The 17609-nt window shown below is 38.0% G+C and overlaps 1 protein-coding gene across 1 annotated transcript; it reads right to left on the reverse strand.

The window, feature by feature from the left end:
• Positions 1–13533: 13533 nt before the first annotated feature.
• LOC149554529 (ammonium transporter 1 member 1-like) lies at positions 13534–17206 on the reverse strand. Its single transcript, XM_089828571.1, has 2 exons — positions 14792–17206; positions 13534–13882 (listed from the first exon to the last, which is right to left on the reverse strand). The coding sequence occupies exons 1-2, from the start codon at positions 16293–16295 to the stop codon at positions 13857–13859; spliced, it is 1530 nt and encodes a 509-aa protein (XP_089684697.1). The 5' UTR covers positions 16296–17206; the 3' UTR covers positions 13534–13856.
• Between the last annotated feature and the right edge of the window lie 403 nt (positions 17207–17609).

Genomic DNA, 17609 nt, shown 5'->3' on the forward strand with positions numbered 1-17609 from the left:
CCAAACCTGTGGAGAAGGAGACCCAAGAATGGGAGTTTGCAGGTTTCTAGGAAGGCTAAGGATGGGAGTTTGAAGCCATTCCATGTGCATGCTCATACAGAGTTTGCCTTTGTGCTGAATAGTGCAGATTTGTGGGTTTTCGGGGTTATTTTTTGGTATGAATTTGGTGTTTCAGTTGAGTATTTCATATCAGTTTGGGTTGCTGCTATATTTTAGACTTTAAGATGTTAAAATAGAGCTGAATATATGTATTGGGAAGTGATTAAATTTTTGAGATATTTTATTAGTATTTTTGTGGTGTTTCTGGGCATTTTTGTGTTAATTTCGGGAGCCCAATGAGCATAGTTTTTGTCCTACATTTGTGAGCTGTTGTGTAAAGGCTATACAGATCTAGAAATGTCATTTTGTAGGTCGTTATGCTGCTGAAATTTTTGTAAAAATGTCCATTTTCAGATTTATTAATAATTTGTGAAGTTGTGAAGTTTTTTTGGCACTATTTCGGACATACCCGATTTGGGTTTATTTGAGAAATTGGCGGATCTTTGTAATATTGGTTGTTTGGTTTTAAAAATCTGATTTGAGGCTTGAAATATCATGTAAAATCAGAAAAGGGACATTTCAAATGGTTGAGATTGACATGGAGATTGTGAAGCACTCGATCGTGGATGATCTAGTTGATGTTGGTGGTGACTTGTATGTTGCAGAACACCTGGTCATGGATGATCCGGTTGTTGGAGGTGAGTTATGTATTGTAGAGCATCTTGTTGTGAGAAATGAGGTTGTTGGTGTTGAGAGTTTGGCATGTGTTGATGGAGATCTACATGTGGTTGTTGATGTGGGGTTTGTTGCTATGGGTGTGAATTCACTAGTTGCTGATGTGAATAGGAGTTTGGTAATGAAGCATTATGTTCAGTTTGTTCTTGGGAGTGAGCATGTTGATTGGATGGTTGAGATTTTGGTGTTTGATAGAGTGATGCAGATGTGGAAGATTTGCTTGGTGGCTTGCGAGCACAAATTGAGATCTTGGAGGTTTCTACCAGAGTGTGGATCTGGGCTAGCTTGGGTTTGGATTGGATCTTGAGAGATCTTGTAGAAATGTTATTGTAATTGCTAAGGATTTTAAAATTTAATAAAATTTCTTGGGAAGCATTTATTCTCTCTTTATCTCCATATTGTTGCATTCTTGGTTGTGAGTTGGTAAGGGTGGTGTGGGCCTTCGTTAGTGGCATCAGAGCGTACCTTCATCAAAGTGGTATCAGAGCATACCTTTGTTAGTGGTAGCAAAGTCGTATCTACATTAGTGGTATTAGAGCGGGAGAAATAGAAGCTCTTCAAGTAGAAGCTCTTCGGATGTAATTTCTTGTAGAAGCTCTTAGAGAGAAATATCTCTTATATTGTAAGAATTTGGAGTCCTTTCATTTGGAGGATATTATAATGAATTTTCAAGTATTAATGGATGCTTTATGAAGCATTTTTATCATCTCTCTATCTCCATATTGTTGCATTTTTTGTTGTGAGTTGGTACAGATCCAAGTGTAAACTGCCTCACATTCGGCGCTCTGTCTACACACTCACAACTCTATCACAATCTTGCTATAAACTACCTCACATTCGGTGCTCTGTCTACAGACTTAGGAAGAACTCACTCTTCACTTCCTCTTTCTCTTTCACACCTTCCAAATTTCTTACCTTCCAACTTTCACACATTCAAGCTTTCTTTCCAAAGCTTCTACTTCCCAAGCTTCTCCTTCTTAAGCTTCTCCTTGAGCTTCCACTCCTCAAGCTTCTCCTTGAGATTCTACTCCTCAAGCTTCCCCTTGAGCTTCTACTTCTCAAGCTTCTCCTTGAGCTTCTACTCTTCAAGCTTGATCATGCAAAGTTTATCATGCAAAGTTTATCAGAGCAGGAGATCCTAAGTGTACAAGCAGATTGTCGAAGTGTGAGGCAGTTTGTACCAGGACCTTGGTTGGGTGAAGTTTATTAGAGTAGGAGTTCTTGAGCGTGTAGAGAAGCTTGAGAAGTGGAATCTCGAGGAGTAGAAGCTTGGGGAGAAGCTTGAGAAGTGGAAGCTTGAGGAGGAGAAGCTTGGGAAGTAGAAGCTTTGGAAGGAAAGCTTGGAAAGGTAAAAGTTTTGGAAGGTGAAGCTTGGAAAGCTTGGAAAGTTTCAAGGTGTGAAAGAGAAGGAGGAAGTGAAGAGTGATTTTTCCTGAGTCTGTGGACAGAGCGTTGAATGTGAGGTAGTTGTGAGTGTGTAGATAGAGCGTCGAATGTGAGGTAGTTTACAGTTGGATCTTGGATAAGGTTTGTGAGAAGAGCTAGTGACTGTGGTTTAGAAACAAGGAGGTTGCTTGGTGGCTTGCGAGCACAAGTTGAGATCTCGAAGGTTTCTACCAGAGTGTGGATCTGGACTAGCTTGGGTTTGGATTGGATCTTGAGAGATCTTGTTGCATTCTTTGTCTTGTGCTCGCAAGCCACCAAGCAACCTCCTTGTTTCTAAACCACAGCCACTAGCTCTTCTCCAACTTTATCCAAGATCCAAGTGTAAACTACCTCACATTCGGCGCTCTGTCTACACTCACAACTCCATCACAATCTTGCTGTGAACTACCTCACATTCGACGCTCTATCCACAGACTCAGGAAAACTCACTCTTCACTTCCTCCTTCTCTCTTACAACTTCCAAGCTTTCCAAGCTTCACCTTCCACAACTTTCACCTTTCCAATTTTTTCTTCCAAAGCTTTCACCTTTCCAAGCTTCTACTTCTCGAGCTTCTCCTTCTCAAGCTTCTCCTTGAGCTTCCACTTCTCAAGCTACTCCTTGAGCTTGATTTAGAAATGCTCATATGCCTTGCTTAAATAGGCACTTACCACCCCATGCATGACTTATCCACAACCTTCTAGAATTCCTCCACAACCTTCTACAACTTCCACAACTTTCTACATCTTCCACAACCTTCTACAACTTCCAAAACTTTCTACAATATTCATAACTTTCTAGAATTCTTCCCACACACCTCGATAAATGGAATGACAACCATTTATTTTTTTATTTTTTCTATTATGCCACCTATGCACCTCGAAAATAAAAATCCTCTTTTCCTTTCTTTTCTCCTTTTTCCCCTTTTTTATTTTTTTAAATTATTTCTTCTCTAATTTTCGTCACTTTCTCTCTCCTCCACAATTTTTTTTTTTTTTTTTCAAATTTTTTTTTTTTTCAATAATTTTTCCATGCAAGATGCTCCTGCATCAGACTCCCCTAGTAGATAGAAAAGTGTGTCCCACACTTTAACGCCAAAAGAAAGATCTACCACCATCTTCATCTTCACCAAAGGCTTCAACCTCAACAAGGACAACAAAACCACCATGCAAATCTTCCACGTCTGCATTACTCTATCAAACACCAGAATCTCAACCATCCAATTAACATGCTCACTCCCAAGAACAAACTGAACATAATTCTTCATTACTGAACTCCCATTCACATCAACAACTAGTGAATCCATACCAGCAATAACAAGCTCCACATCAGCAGCCACATGTAGATTTCCATCAACACATGCCAAACTCTCAACACCAGCAACCTCATTGCTCACAACAAGATGCTCTGCAATACATAACTCACCTCCAACAACTGGATCATCCACGACTAAGTGTTCTGCAACATACAAGTCACCACCAACATCAACTAGATCATCCACGACCGAGTGCTCCACAATCTCCATGTTAGTCTCAACCATTTGATCATGAAAACCAACCTCTGTGCCAACATCAACAATGTTAAGAATATCTTCAGCAACAACCTCTAGTTGCTCTGCAGGTTCTACATCAGGCTCCACAAACTGATCAGCAAAACCACCCTCTTCCACCTTGACCTTCTTAGCTTGATCAGCCAATCTAGCATCCAACCGAGAAATCATCTTAAAAAAATTCCTCTCCACTATATCATGAATTTTGGCAATCATCTTAGGGTCCAATCCTCTTGGAGCCATCTCCCAAGATCTTCGTAAACCCTCTGCAAAAAATCCTTCCCACGCTCCTTGTGACAACCAAATTGTTTGCAAGTCAGATCGCAACCTGCCACCTCGCACGAACAATCAAGAACCACATCACAAGTCTAGGACCACTGACGAAGGACCAATCAAGACTTTCCTCTATATCTAAAGGTGAGTAAATATCCTCAAACTCATCAGAGTCCCCTTTAATTTTCTTGCCCTCTTTCTTATCTTTGACATGTTTATTGATAGTCCTAGCTTTGAAATATTCATATATTAATAGCAGCAACCCCTCATGGAGTGTTGTGTTCCTAGTTTTCTTTTCTTGATACTCATTTATATTCTCATTCATGGAAGAATAGAGGTAAAAGGGAATATATACTTTCGCCTCGTACCTAAAATGGTTGAGCAACACAAAATGGTATGTGCAAATGCGGTCAAACCTGGTGTTAAGGGTGATGTATTTGATGATGGCCTGAAGCACAAATCTCCACATAGGCTTGATTGATCTTGAGAGGTAGTGGGTGCTTTTCTTCACCAACTCCTATTTCTCTTGATTTTTCATAAACTCTGCAGTCGCCTGCCTAGAAACCTTTCGGTCTCTTTAGAATTTCTTGCCAATAATAGGGATGTTGATGACATGGGAGATGATTTCTTCCGTGACTGAGAACTCCACCCTGTCAATTTCAACCATGCCCTCATTCCAATTTTTTACATTCTTTTGGTAATCGAGGGCTTCCATCCATGAAGCCACTCAATATAGCTTGTGATTTCACCCTTCTTCAAGATGTTCTAGACCTTAAAGTTCTCCTCCACTTCTGAGCCTCATCCTCTAGCTCCCTTCTGTGACGTCCCCCCACCATGGTGTTGTCCTTGCCTTTGTCTCTGTAACCAAAAGCCTTCTGAATTTGCAAGTTTTAGGCTTCCCTTGTTTTCTTGCCACTTTTATCGTCCTTAAGAATTTGCTTCCCTTTCACGGCACTTGACATGGGTTGATGGGTTTTTTGGATATGGAAAGTACGATAGATATCATACTTCCACACCTTAACTCTGCATGTTCCCCATAAAATATTGATTACCATACTAAGTTCATACATGTTAGTACTGATCTCGGTCCGTAGACAACTTTCATTATGGTATTTAATTATTCCCAATCTTCCCAGGATACAATCCCTCTCAATGACTTCATTAACTTCTGACGGGATGTCATATCCATCCATCCACTTGGCCACCTTGTTATTCTTAACACCCCAATTTGCCAACCTGTCCGCCATAGTGTTGGCCTCACAGTACTCATGTGCCACATAGGTTTTTTCAAAAGTCTAGAGGTCTTGGATGCATTCCCCTATGATATTGGTCGTCATCCACATTAGCTTATTCCTACCATTAAGGCATTCAATAATATTTTTAGAGTCTCCTTCCAGTTAGAGATAATTAACTCCCATTTCCTTAGCTAACTTGATAGTTTGATGAACCACAATGGCTTCAACATAATGATTGGTTTGTCTCCCAATGGGGGTTGTAAAGGCCACAATACCCTTTCCAAGCTCATTTCTTATGATGCCTCTCACCCCAGCTCTTCCCGGGTTGCCTTTAACAACCCAATCAAAATTGGCCTTGAACCAGCCCTCAGGTAGGAGAGGCCAGCTACATCCCTCTCTTTTATCTCAGACCTTAGAATTAAGAGTGGGGATGGAACCCTTAGAATTGGTGAAATTTTTCAACAAAGCATTTAAACATTTGTGGAAAACCACCTTCGCATTTGACTCCTTGTCCTTGAAGATGCGGTTGTTTCTCTCCTTCCAAACTCCCCAGAAAACATGGGGTAAGGCTCAAAGCCATAAAGTCTTTGAGTCCTGAACATCCAACCCAGATTGCCATTGAACAAAGAGCTCTAGTATGCTGGAAGGGAAGCACTAGGACAAATTGAAAAAAGACAGGAGAAGAGACTAGATAGATAAAATTATTTCATATTTTTATTTCATTTGGTATTTGTTGTTCCTTATTATTCTATTATAACATTATTCAAGTAATGGACTCATTTGGAAGAAGAGGAGGAAATACAGAAGAAAGTTTCAAAAGAAGAGTGATCAAACATGGAGGTTGGGAGGACAAAAAAATGTTCTCTTCATGTCTTTATGTAAAAGAGATTATTTCTATTTCTATAAAATCAATCCAACATGCTATGTATAATGAACAATACTTCAAATTGAATTGGAAAATATAAAATATTCGGTAGTTATTGTTGTGACACTAGGGAGCATGAATAATAACCAAATCCTAGAGACCCATTACACAAATAAGTAAAGTCTTCAATTAAGTACAACTAGAAAGTAATGCATCCAAAAATTCTACCTGTGCAAATGTGTTGGGCTTCAATGTCTTCGAATGTAAAATATAGTTCCTATTAAAAGAGGTTACAGAGCCAGCTAAGTTGATACTATGACCCTACTATGACCCATTTACAATGGTTCTTTTCTTCTTCAAAGAATATTTTTTTTATCTCATCCTCTAACTCATGTTTAACTTATTTCTATTTAAATTGTACAGAACATAGATTGGGACAAAGAGGAAATCAACTTCTTCAGGATAAAAAACCCACACAAAGCTCTCTAAAAGAGTGGGATGTATGGTGACCTCAGTAGCAAACAAATAGCTATTGCAGTGGGTATTCACAAGCTAGTCTTCATTACATTTTGTTGGAAGATTGTATAGTTACACATAAATCTTCACATCGCTCAAAAATCGTACACCAAAATACCATAACATTAAACACAAAATTGAGAAAAAAAGTACAAGTCTAGAAAAAAGAAAATCAAAAATTTGAAAAAAAAGAAACATAAGAATTTCAAAAATGATACAAAGATTACATGAAAATCATTTCAATAAATAGAAAATCCTCTACCAGACACATCAGAGAAGACATTTTTGTTGAGGCAGCTAGGGCTGTAGCTCTCTTCCACCACCACACTAGACACCAACCCCTGAATTTGAACCACATAACTCTAAATCCTTAAACTTTCTCAGGCTTCCAAATAAAGGTAAACCAAGAGTTATAAACAAAAAGCCACATAAATATCTAGCTGCTCAATCCAATATACTTGTAGCACATCCACTACTACCATCTTTCAATCCTCCCATGCCTGAAAAACCTTTGCTTACTCAAACCTTCCTTCGCAACATTTTGCCCAAAATCTTCACCATTTAAACCTCCAGAATGACCATGCCTATCCAAATCTGAAAAGAATATGAAAAAGAAACAACATAAATCTATCAAGAACAACTTCCCTATCACATTGCATTCTTCACTAGCAAACCATGAAATTAGACCACCACCTTCTTAGAAATTAGATGATATGGCAGAGGGCATTTATAGAGGGTAGACGAAAATGAAAATCCATTCACTGTTATAGCTGACATTGAATTAATTCAAGAAATTTATTCCCAAATATAATCCAAGCACAAATTTCATGAATCGTAAAAAGATCGTTTGAGATATTAATAAGATTGCAAAAATTTCAAAAAGAGATTGCAAACAGATTTATTTATTTATTATTGGTTGAGCAGTTTTAAACAATGATTAAAACAATTGATGGTATTGGTATGAATGGACATGTTTTAAGTGAAATCTCCACCTATAATAGCCTATCGACTAAAAAGTTTAAAAGAGAAGAGAATCTAAATCAATCTGAGTGAATTAAGTGAGAAGAGATGTTACCATCAAATAACCAAGTTCTAAGAGCATACTAATAGGAAGCAACGAAGGAGACATATTTTAAAAGGGGAAAGGAAAGAAAACCCCTTGTGTATTATATGAATGAGGCAAAAGGCTGGATAATGAAAGAGAAAAAAACAAGATATATAGTCATATGCTCATTACAAAAACTACATAGTGAGTGTGTAGTGTATAGAATGAGAGAGGAGTGTCTCTTATATAGAGACAAGAAGATAAGTTATCTAGTAACTCCCATGGGAAGGATTCTCACATTCGTGAGTGTGTGCATAACATGTGTCATAATCCTCTTAAGGATGAATAAACCATTTTCCTTAGTAGATGAATTACAAAAAAAAAAAACTTGTCGTCACATATGGACAAGACAAATAAAATATACAAGGGATACCTTAGTTTATCCCATTTAAAAATACAACCAAGGAAAGATTACTCATTCTAACTGATATGAAAATTTAGCCATGTCATGTGTTAGAATGTTTGGAATAACTGAGAAGGGGGCGGGGGGAGTGAATCAATTATCCCCAAGTCCAGATGTACAAAAACAAAAATTTAACACCTTCAACCAACTTAATAAAACTTAATAAACAACTTGGTCTCTATAGCAGCTCATCATTTAACATCACATTCATTCTATTCTTTAACTCTCTGTCTCAGTGTATGTGCCAACTAATAGAATATAAATAGTTGTAAAATAGAATGCATAAACATAACATTCACACAAGTAAATGATACCAGTAATTAATGTGGAAACCCAATTTATGAAAAACCACCAGTAACATGCTTCCACTTTTTCACTCTTCTCAAGTGAGCTCGATTAGGAGCCAACCTTGTTAAAGGTTATAAGACACACTTTTAGGTATGACCCTATTAAAGTATTTAATCATTGTGTTAGGAGTGGCCTTATTAGAGGACTTTGGATCATTCCATTAGAATGTTAGCTTGATTAAAGAATTTACAAAATAATTGTTAGGTCAACCTTGATTTAAGAAATTTGACTATCAAAGTAACAACAATTTTGATCTATAACATACAACTCACTTTGCAAAATTCAGATCTCTATTCAACTCATTCTGGTCTATTGGTTGATCTCCATAACTATCTCAATGTCTGATATGCTTGGTGCCTCTTCAAGAAATCACACTCTTTCACAAACTCTTTGCTTTTACTACAACTTTGTTCTACCAAAAAATTGCCAGCCTCTCTTTGAACCATCCACAATAATCGTCCCTTCGACCTCCTTAAATAGATAGCTTTGATATTTTTCTTCTTAAACAGAACCATAAATATTAGGACTAGGTTAAATCTGATAGATTCAATGAATCTAACCATAATTTCTTTTCCTTTTTCTCTTCTTGACTCTCCTAGAATAATCAAATATGATATGATCAAATCTTAGCCTTTGATCACTTCAAAAACTCAATTCATGCATTAAATTTGCCAGCTCATCAATCCTTATCCTTCACATGTTTTGATCAATTCAAAATTCTAACTATGTCGACCTCTAAACTCAATTTCTTCACAAATTGTTATTTGTTGTCACTCAACAACCACTATGTTTTCTGCTCGATCGTCACTAGATTACTCAGCCTTCACTATTCTACCTCCCTTGGCTTCCACTATCTTTCTTGATCAACACTGTCTTTAAGAATTTACTAGCACTCGGCTACTACTGACACTCAGCTAACACTGTTCAACTCAACAATGCTTTTAAGTTCCTTAATCTTCTGCTATAATCACAGACTGAAACTAATACTCGACTATGACTTGCTTCAACTTTTACACTTCCTTACATTATCCAACTATCTTCCTTAACTAGTATAATGATTTAGACAACACATTATCTTGTCAATACCAATTGATTAAGTGCTCATTGTAATTCTATCAAACTCCCTCACTCAGCTTAACCTTTCCACTTGGTCATCCATGTTATCTCTTCTTTTCAAATCCTCTTCATCCATCAATGCTTATAACACTCTACTTGGTTAGTAAATACATCTCCAATAAGGTTTGAAATCAATGACAACACAACAATTGTCCCAATTGTAGTTTCCTACAATCTCCCTCTTTGGCATTGATGACAACACCTCATAAGTTACCATGCAATCCAAAAATTCTTCATCTTGTCCTCTCCACACTTGTACTATTAGATCCCCTTTGCGTTTGTACTCTCTTTCTTAGTTTCATTCTAATTCTCATCCATTCAGCCACTGATATGCTCCTTCTGAGCATCAACTTTTGATATTCAACTAGATTCCTCCTGTTTATATATTGTGACACCATATGTCATATATCAAATCAATAATATACTTATCTCATAACAAAATTCTCACTCTTGGATACATGTCTCCCTCTGTATCTATCTTTAGGTGAATGGTAACTACATACAACATTTTCTCCCTCCTTGACAACAATGCCAAATACATCAACCTTTCAACATTATCAGGTACACTATCATTCATATTCTTCATGTAGATATCACCAATCTCATTGTAAATCTTCTGCCTATTTCATTAGGTTCATTCTCTAATTCATCTCTACACATATCTTCACATCATTTTACATCTTTAGGTGGATCCTAAAGTGTGACCTCCCACATCAATTTGTAAGATATTCTTATCATAACATGTGATGCAGTGCAAAACTCTTCTTAGTTTGCATTTGATAGGGGAATGAACCATAACTTACCTCTTAGATACTCAAAAGCATCCTTTGCTAAGATTGGAAATTTCTATTATCATTAGTTCTTGCAAAACCAATATTTACCAAATAACTATGTAACCTTTCATACCATGCTCTAGGAGCTTGTTTCAAACCATATAAATCTTTGTGTAACTTACATACCGTATTCCTCTTGCTAGGATCAACAAATTCTTCAGGTTGTTCAATATAGACTTCCTCTTCGAGTATTCCATTCAGAAATGCAGATTTGACATCCATTTGATAAACTTTGAAACCTTTGTAAGTAGCATATGCAAGAAAAGTTCTCACTCCTTCCAACCTTGCAACTGGGGAAAAAAATTCTCCATAATCAACACCTTCCTCTTGTGCATACCCCTTACAAACTATTATAGCTTTGTTCTTTGTGAGTTCACCTCTCTCATTTAGCTTGTTTCTAACAACCTAATTTGTTCCTATCACATTATTGTCCTTAGATCTAGGTACTAGTGTCCATGTCTTATTCTTTTATATTTGTTTAATTTCCTCATTCACAGCTTTAATCTAATCTTCATTTTCCAAAGCATCTTTAATTATTCTTGGTTCAAATTCATGCAACAAACATGTATCTTTGTTCAACTTACTTCTTGTCATGACTCCTAATATCTTGTCTCTAATGATTTGATTAGGTGTATGTTTCCTGCTTACATATTTTTCTAAGTTAGGCTTTGGTCTTCTCTCTTCTTTCTGTTGTTCATCTGGTTCTACATGTTCCACGTCTTCATGGATCTCTAGATGTATCTCAGGTTCCTCTATTTGATGGTTGACAATTTCTTTGTGTAACTCGACAGCTGCATTCTTATGCTCAACTAGTACAACTTAATGTTCAACAATCTGTTGATGCTTGAAAGAGCTCTTTTGCTAACCTCAATAGTGCTATATTATTGCACTTCAAACACTGCCTTCTTAGATTTAGGTAGTGTACTAGGCATCCTTTCATAGATATATATATGTATATATATATATGCAATCCTCAAATTCTTTCTTGCATTCAACTTCATTATTTTTTTGCAAACTCATCAACTCTAACATTTGCACTTTCCATAATTTTGTTAGCGTTAGAATTCAAACACTTATAAGCTTTTCTCTTAGTGGAATATCCTAGGAATGTGGCTTCATCACTCTTTGCATCAAGTTTTCCTTTCCTAGCATCTTTCAGTATGTAACACTTGCTTCCAAAAACTTTGAAATAGTTAACACTAGGTGCATAACCATACCAAAGTTCAAAATGTGTTTTGTCTGTACCTTCTAAACAATAGTGTTTACATCCTCTCTCCAATATCTTTGTGAAACATTTTTCTTCACCATTATTGCCCTTACATAGTCCATGATTGATTGATTCCTTCATTCAACTATCCCATTCTGTGGTGGTGTCCTAGGTACACTCATTTGTCTCTTAATTCCTTTATCATTGCAGAATATGTTGAACTCATCTGATATGAATTCACCTCCTCTATCTTATCTCAAACATTTCAGCTTCTTACCCGTTTCCTTCTCAACTCTTGCACTAACATTTTGAGCCCATTAGAGAAGTTAGGCTTGAAGCCTAAAAAATTACCTAGTGTGGAGTGTATCCTTTATATGGTATGATAATAAATAAGTTCTACTGGAATTTCTTTGAGTTCTATCCAGGTTGGCATTGTTAGTGTTTTAAATGTTTCTACACTACAATTTGGCTTCCTTTTAAAAAAATTACACTATATCTTGTAAAGAAACAAATAGATCCCAAAAGGAAGCTATCTTTAATTCAAATACATTTGGAATGCACATAAACCAAATGATTAAAGAGAGATAGTATACTTACATGTTCCCCACAAAATTCATGAAGCCAATTTGACCTTTTTAGTTTCAGGCTCATTCCAATAAGTAAAGACTCCTAGATTTTTGCACTCCAACTTGTGTGACTCACTAAAGGAGTTGCTAATGATGATTGTGTTCAGGTTCTCCTTATTGTTCCCAAGGACTGGGTTTAAGGTTAATCTAGGTCTAGGGTTGATGGATAATTTTACGATCCAATCCAATCTACAACCTAAAGCTTGCATTGAGTTCCCTGTTGCCACTATCTTATTTGAGGGGTTCATGGAGCTATTGTGATTATTGAGCTTTTTGCTAGGACCTAAGGGAACCCTATTAGCCTCAGATAAATTCAGAGGCTTGGGAACTGTAGATAGTTGTGTGTGAGATGTGGGGTGAACTGAGGCTTAATTTTTCCAATCTGGTTGAATTGTATTTGAACTATGATAGGATTGTTTTGATCTAGGGTTAACAATCTTCTTTTGTAATACTCTCCATAAGACCCTATTCATATGTTGGAAGTTCTGTTGAAGTTGGCTCTTTGTTGAAATGTTATTATTTGTCCGTGGCCTATCCTTTATGCAATTGTTTTTGTTTTTTATTATCTCCCATCCTTATTCATTTTCCTTTTTTCTTGTTTTACTTTCCATTTGGTGTTGAATACCCATTTTTGCCCTTTGGTGTGCTAGGTTTGTTCTCGTGCAATATGGCGGTCGACATTGCTTGCCCTCATTCTTACGTGCATGTTTGGGTTTCTCGTAAAGATTTTCTTAACCTTTGTTTTCTGTAAGGTTCAATGTGTGCTACGATATTCTTGAGTATTCATACTCCACTTTCCCCGAATATTCTCCTTGCTAGTAGTACTCAGCCAGAGCTACAAATGTATTTGATATTGATAGGGTTTTGGGTGGTGCATATTTTGCCTATGTGAAATGATGTCCACCTTGCGCTTTCACTACTGAGTTCACAATTCGCTTTATTTTTGGATTACATAGCCATATTTTTAGTTTACTTTTATTAATATTTTAAACTATATTTTTTTTTATTAATTTTTATTTAGAAGAATTTTTTTTATTAATTACTTTATTCATTATATAATAAATTAAATATAAGTAAACATTATTTTTAATCTATTTAGAACTTTAAAAAAATATTATTTTATTTAAATTAAGAAATATTTATAATTTAATTTATTCTCTTATATAAACATATCCATGTAAATATGTTTTGAGATGGCCGGAGGAGAGAGGAGAAAAGAATTCAAAATTATAAAAAACAAGGGACATTATACGCTCCTACTTTGGTGAGAAGATCCAGCTAGAAAAGAAATTCATTTAAAAAAAGAGATGAAAGTTACATGAAGCCTTCATTCCAAATTACCCCTCCTTTCATCTCGGGTATACTATCATAATTGGAAGGCATCTATACAGACCCCCCCAAACAAAAACAAAACAAAACATTACATTATCCTGTCTATCTCTATCGTGAAAATCCCTCTTCCACGACCTCATTTCTGCTCCACATATTTCTGCCATTAAGGAAAACTTCATATGCCTCCATGAGATCTTATCCACAACAGTAACTATATATCTTATCTTATCTTACGATCCCAAGCCTGCCTCTTAACGTCCATGCTCAAAAGATCCTCCTGCACATCACAATCAAGCAAAACAAAATTCAAATTATGTATAATGACAGAGCTGTCGAGTTCCATTTTAACAGATAACTTGCTGCAACAAGAAAATAATTTTAATGCATAGAGAGTTATTGAGTTCTCTGATTCATCAGAGTTCATGGGTTTGGAAGATCCTAAAAACTGTAAAATGCTTGTTAGAATGCGAGTTCGTTCTCAATTATGAAAAGAAAAGAAAAAGTAGTTAGAATGGTTCGAGGAGCATATCTTAAGCATTGATTTGTTTCTTTGATTCATCTGAAATAAATACAACAGTCTACTCATGTAATTGCAGATGAATCTTTAAACAAAGCAAATTTAAGAATCTGCTGTTACTTGTTTATGCGATTCATTGGAAATCGCATTAACTTCTTCAATAAAATAATACTTACACAGAAGACTCATCTGAAAATCACATTAACTTCTACAACAAAAACAGTAATTAAACAGACGATTCATTCAGCAAAACGGTATTTATTTAAACGATCCATTTGATTGAAGTCACATTATGATCTTCATCGATTAAAGAACAGACCAGCAAAACAAATCTGATTGGACATGAACCTTTCAAACAAAGCAAAATTTATAATCTGCTCCTTACTTAAATCGGAAAGAGCATTAACTTCTTCAAAAATAACAGGTACTCGTTCAGACGATTCATCTGAAATTACATTAAAATTTTCAATAAACAGTACTTGATAGTTGCAGATTCATACGAAAACACAGGAACTTCCACAATAAAACAGTGCATTCAGTGCATTAGTATGATTTCAGATAAACCAGTTGAACAAATCAAAACTTTAAAATCTACTCTTTACAAAATGAAATTCATGAAGTCTATTCTTTCCAAAACCAAAATTCTTCATGAGAGGCAACAATTATTACCAGCGTCCGGAGGAGGAGTTTGTGCGGGGCTGGACTTGATCATGAACCCCATCTCATGCCCACGATCATCCTCCCTATAGATGTAAGCAGTGCCACCATGCCTGGTCAGATCCATTCCAGCAACTTCATCCTCAACCGATATCCTCAGCAATCCAAGCTTGTGCAAGACATAGAACAGAGGCCCCATTGTAGCACTCACCCACCCAACAATTACCAAAATATCAACAAGATGCGCCGCAAGAAGCCTGCCCCCGCCCCCCATGAACAATCCATAAGCCCTCGTGCTCTTCCCTGGATAAGCCTGCAACACATACTCTTTCTTCGCAAACAAAGCCGTAAATATGATTCCCCATGTTCCACATCCACCATGGAGCTGAGCGGCCTCAAGCGGATCATCATACCTAAACTTTGCAGCCAAGAAATTGCAAAAGATCAAAACCCAAGCGGAAACAAACCCGCAAATTACCGCGGCCCAGGGCTCAACAACCGAACAACCAGCAGTAATGGCGGCGAACCCGCCCAAAAGGCCGTTGCAGACATCGAGAACGTTCCAATGGCCGGAAAGCAATCTTCGCCCGAAAAGAGTCGTTAGCGCGGCAGAACAACCGGCAAGAGTTGTTGTAACCGCAGTACGCCCAATCGCACTCCATTGCCCCTCGAATCCTCCCGCGCTGTAGGGCACAACAATTGTGATAAATGATCCAGGATTGAATCCGTACCATCCAAACCAGAGCAAAAATGTTCCAAGAACAACAAGACTCGCGCTGTGACCGCGCAATGTGACCGGTTTTCCGTCCTGATCAAACCGCCCAATTCGCGGACCTTCGATCAGAGCCCCCCAAAGACCTGCGATTCCGCCGACCAGATGAACAACGCTGCTTCCGGCGAAATCGTAGACGCCGGAATTGAAGAGCAGGGAATCGGTGTTGCTCGCGCTGAGCCAGCCATCCGGCGACCAGACCCAGTGAGAGACGACGGGGTAAATGAATCCGGTTAACACAGAGCTGTAGATCAGGTAAGCTACGAATTGCGTGCGCTCTGCGATTGATCCCGAAGTTATGCCCGCCGCGGCTATGGCGAAGGCCCACTGGTAGAGGACATAGCTGTAGTCGTAGTTCGAACTCGGGACGTCTGTTAGGGCAAAGGAGTAATGGCCGATGAAGGAGTTCCCGTGGTCTCCGCGGCCGAATGCGAAGGCGAAGCCGAAGAGGTAGTAGAACAGGCCCCCTGCTGCCGCGTCCAGGACATTCGTGAGCATTATGTTCATTGTGTTCTTTGCTCTCACGGACCCCGCACAGAGCATTGCGAAGCCTAGCTGCATTGAGAAGACCAGGAAGGCCGAGAAGAGGAGGTATGTGTTGTTAATGGCGTATGATGTGGCTGTGAGCTGGTCGTTGATGGAGGAAAGCTTGTTGCAGATGAACAGGGAGGCGTTGGAGCCTGAGCCTAGGAGGCTCTCCAGAGTGGCCAGCTCCGTTGCGTTGCACCCGAAGCTGGTCGCCATGGTTGGTTAGGGGACGGGATTCGAACCCTGGTTGTGCCGCGGGGTCGGAAAAAGGAAAGCGTCACGCAAAGATTCTTCTTTTCTTCTTATAGGGATTTGGTGGAAATGGAATCAAGGAATCAGGAGTTCGGAGCTTTGTTAAGATTCAAGGATGGAGGAATATGGAGTTGTAACGGAAAGGCTGACGATTTGTGAACTGATTTGGGGATCGTAGATGAAGGCTTTGCACAGAAATTGATCACTATTGCGTGGATTTGGTGGAATTCTGACCTTTTTGGGCGAAACGTTTTAGCTTTGCAGGATGAAAAGCGAAAGGATTGAAGCCTTTACAACCACTTCTTTTCGAGAAAGGTACGCTGGGGTGGGCGTGAATCTGGAATTTTTTTGGTGAACTAACTGCTGAACTTGAAGATTTAGCCTATACTTTCTTTGCTACTGATGAATTTTTGGGGGAGCGGGACGGGATTCGAACCTTGGACCTGTCTGGTGTGAAGAATGACACTGTTGAGGGTAATTAATGAAGAGTAATGGGCGAATGGGGGATGAAGGCTTGAAGATGAAAAGTCTGGGGAGATATATAAGAGCGAGCTGGAGATTTAAGAATTGGCTGAATGGATCTAAACAGTGGGCGTCTATTATTTTAAGTTTTCTAGTCCGTCATGGTGACGGAAGGTGGTTGAAGCTACCAGCTTTTCATTTCTGTCCGTTGTCTGGAAACAGTGACTGCTGATCAAGTCTCTGGCTATTGCGGAATGAGAAGGGTGAAAAAAACGGATTGGGTGAGAGATCGAAGCTGAAAGAAACAGGGTTCGAGGATTGCAGATGTGGATATATACAATGAGTATATGTTTTTAAGTGCTAAAATTCGAGTCCGGAGAGTTACAGAGATGAATTTTGAAGAAAAGAGGGTTGAAGATTTGTGTGGTGAAGGACATGGGAATACATGAACAAAGATGGCAGAGGTGGATATTATGAATATTCTGATATCACGTAGTTTGACTTATTCGTAAATAAAGAAATACTATTTTGGAGTACAACGCTGTAAAAATATAATTTGGTGGATCCATAGTTAAAAACTGGTCGTACTTCTGGAATTTGATTGTGTTGTAAGTTTTTTGCATCAACGTTTCGGATCACACACAGTGATCCATCATCAGAATGAAGAGCAAGAGAAAAATAATAATCAAATTCTCAGACCCCACAACTCCTGGTATATTATAACACTTGACCAGATACAGTGACTAAACGTTACGGGTGTAGTATATACAGCGAATATATGTTTGTATGAGTATGTACGGATACATAGTATATGTG

This window comes from Cupressus sempervirens, chromosome 5 (assembly GCF_028749045.1).
Source record: "Cupressus sempervirens isolate cs-2001-9-10 chromosome 5, ASM2874904v1, whole genome shotgun sequence".
NCBI lineage: Eukaryota > Viridiplantae > Streptophyta > Pinopsida > Cupressales > Cupressaceae > Cupressus > Cupressus sempervirens.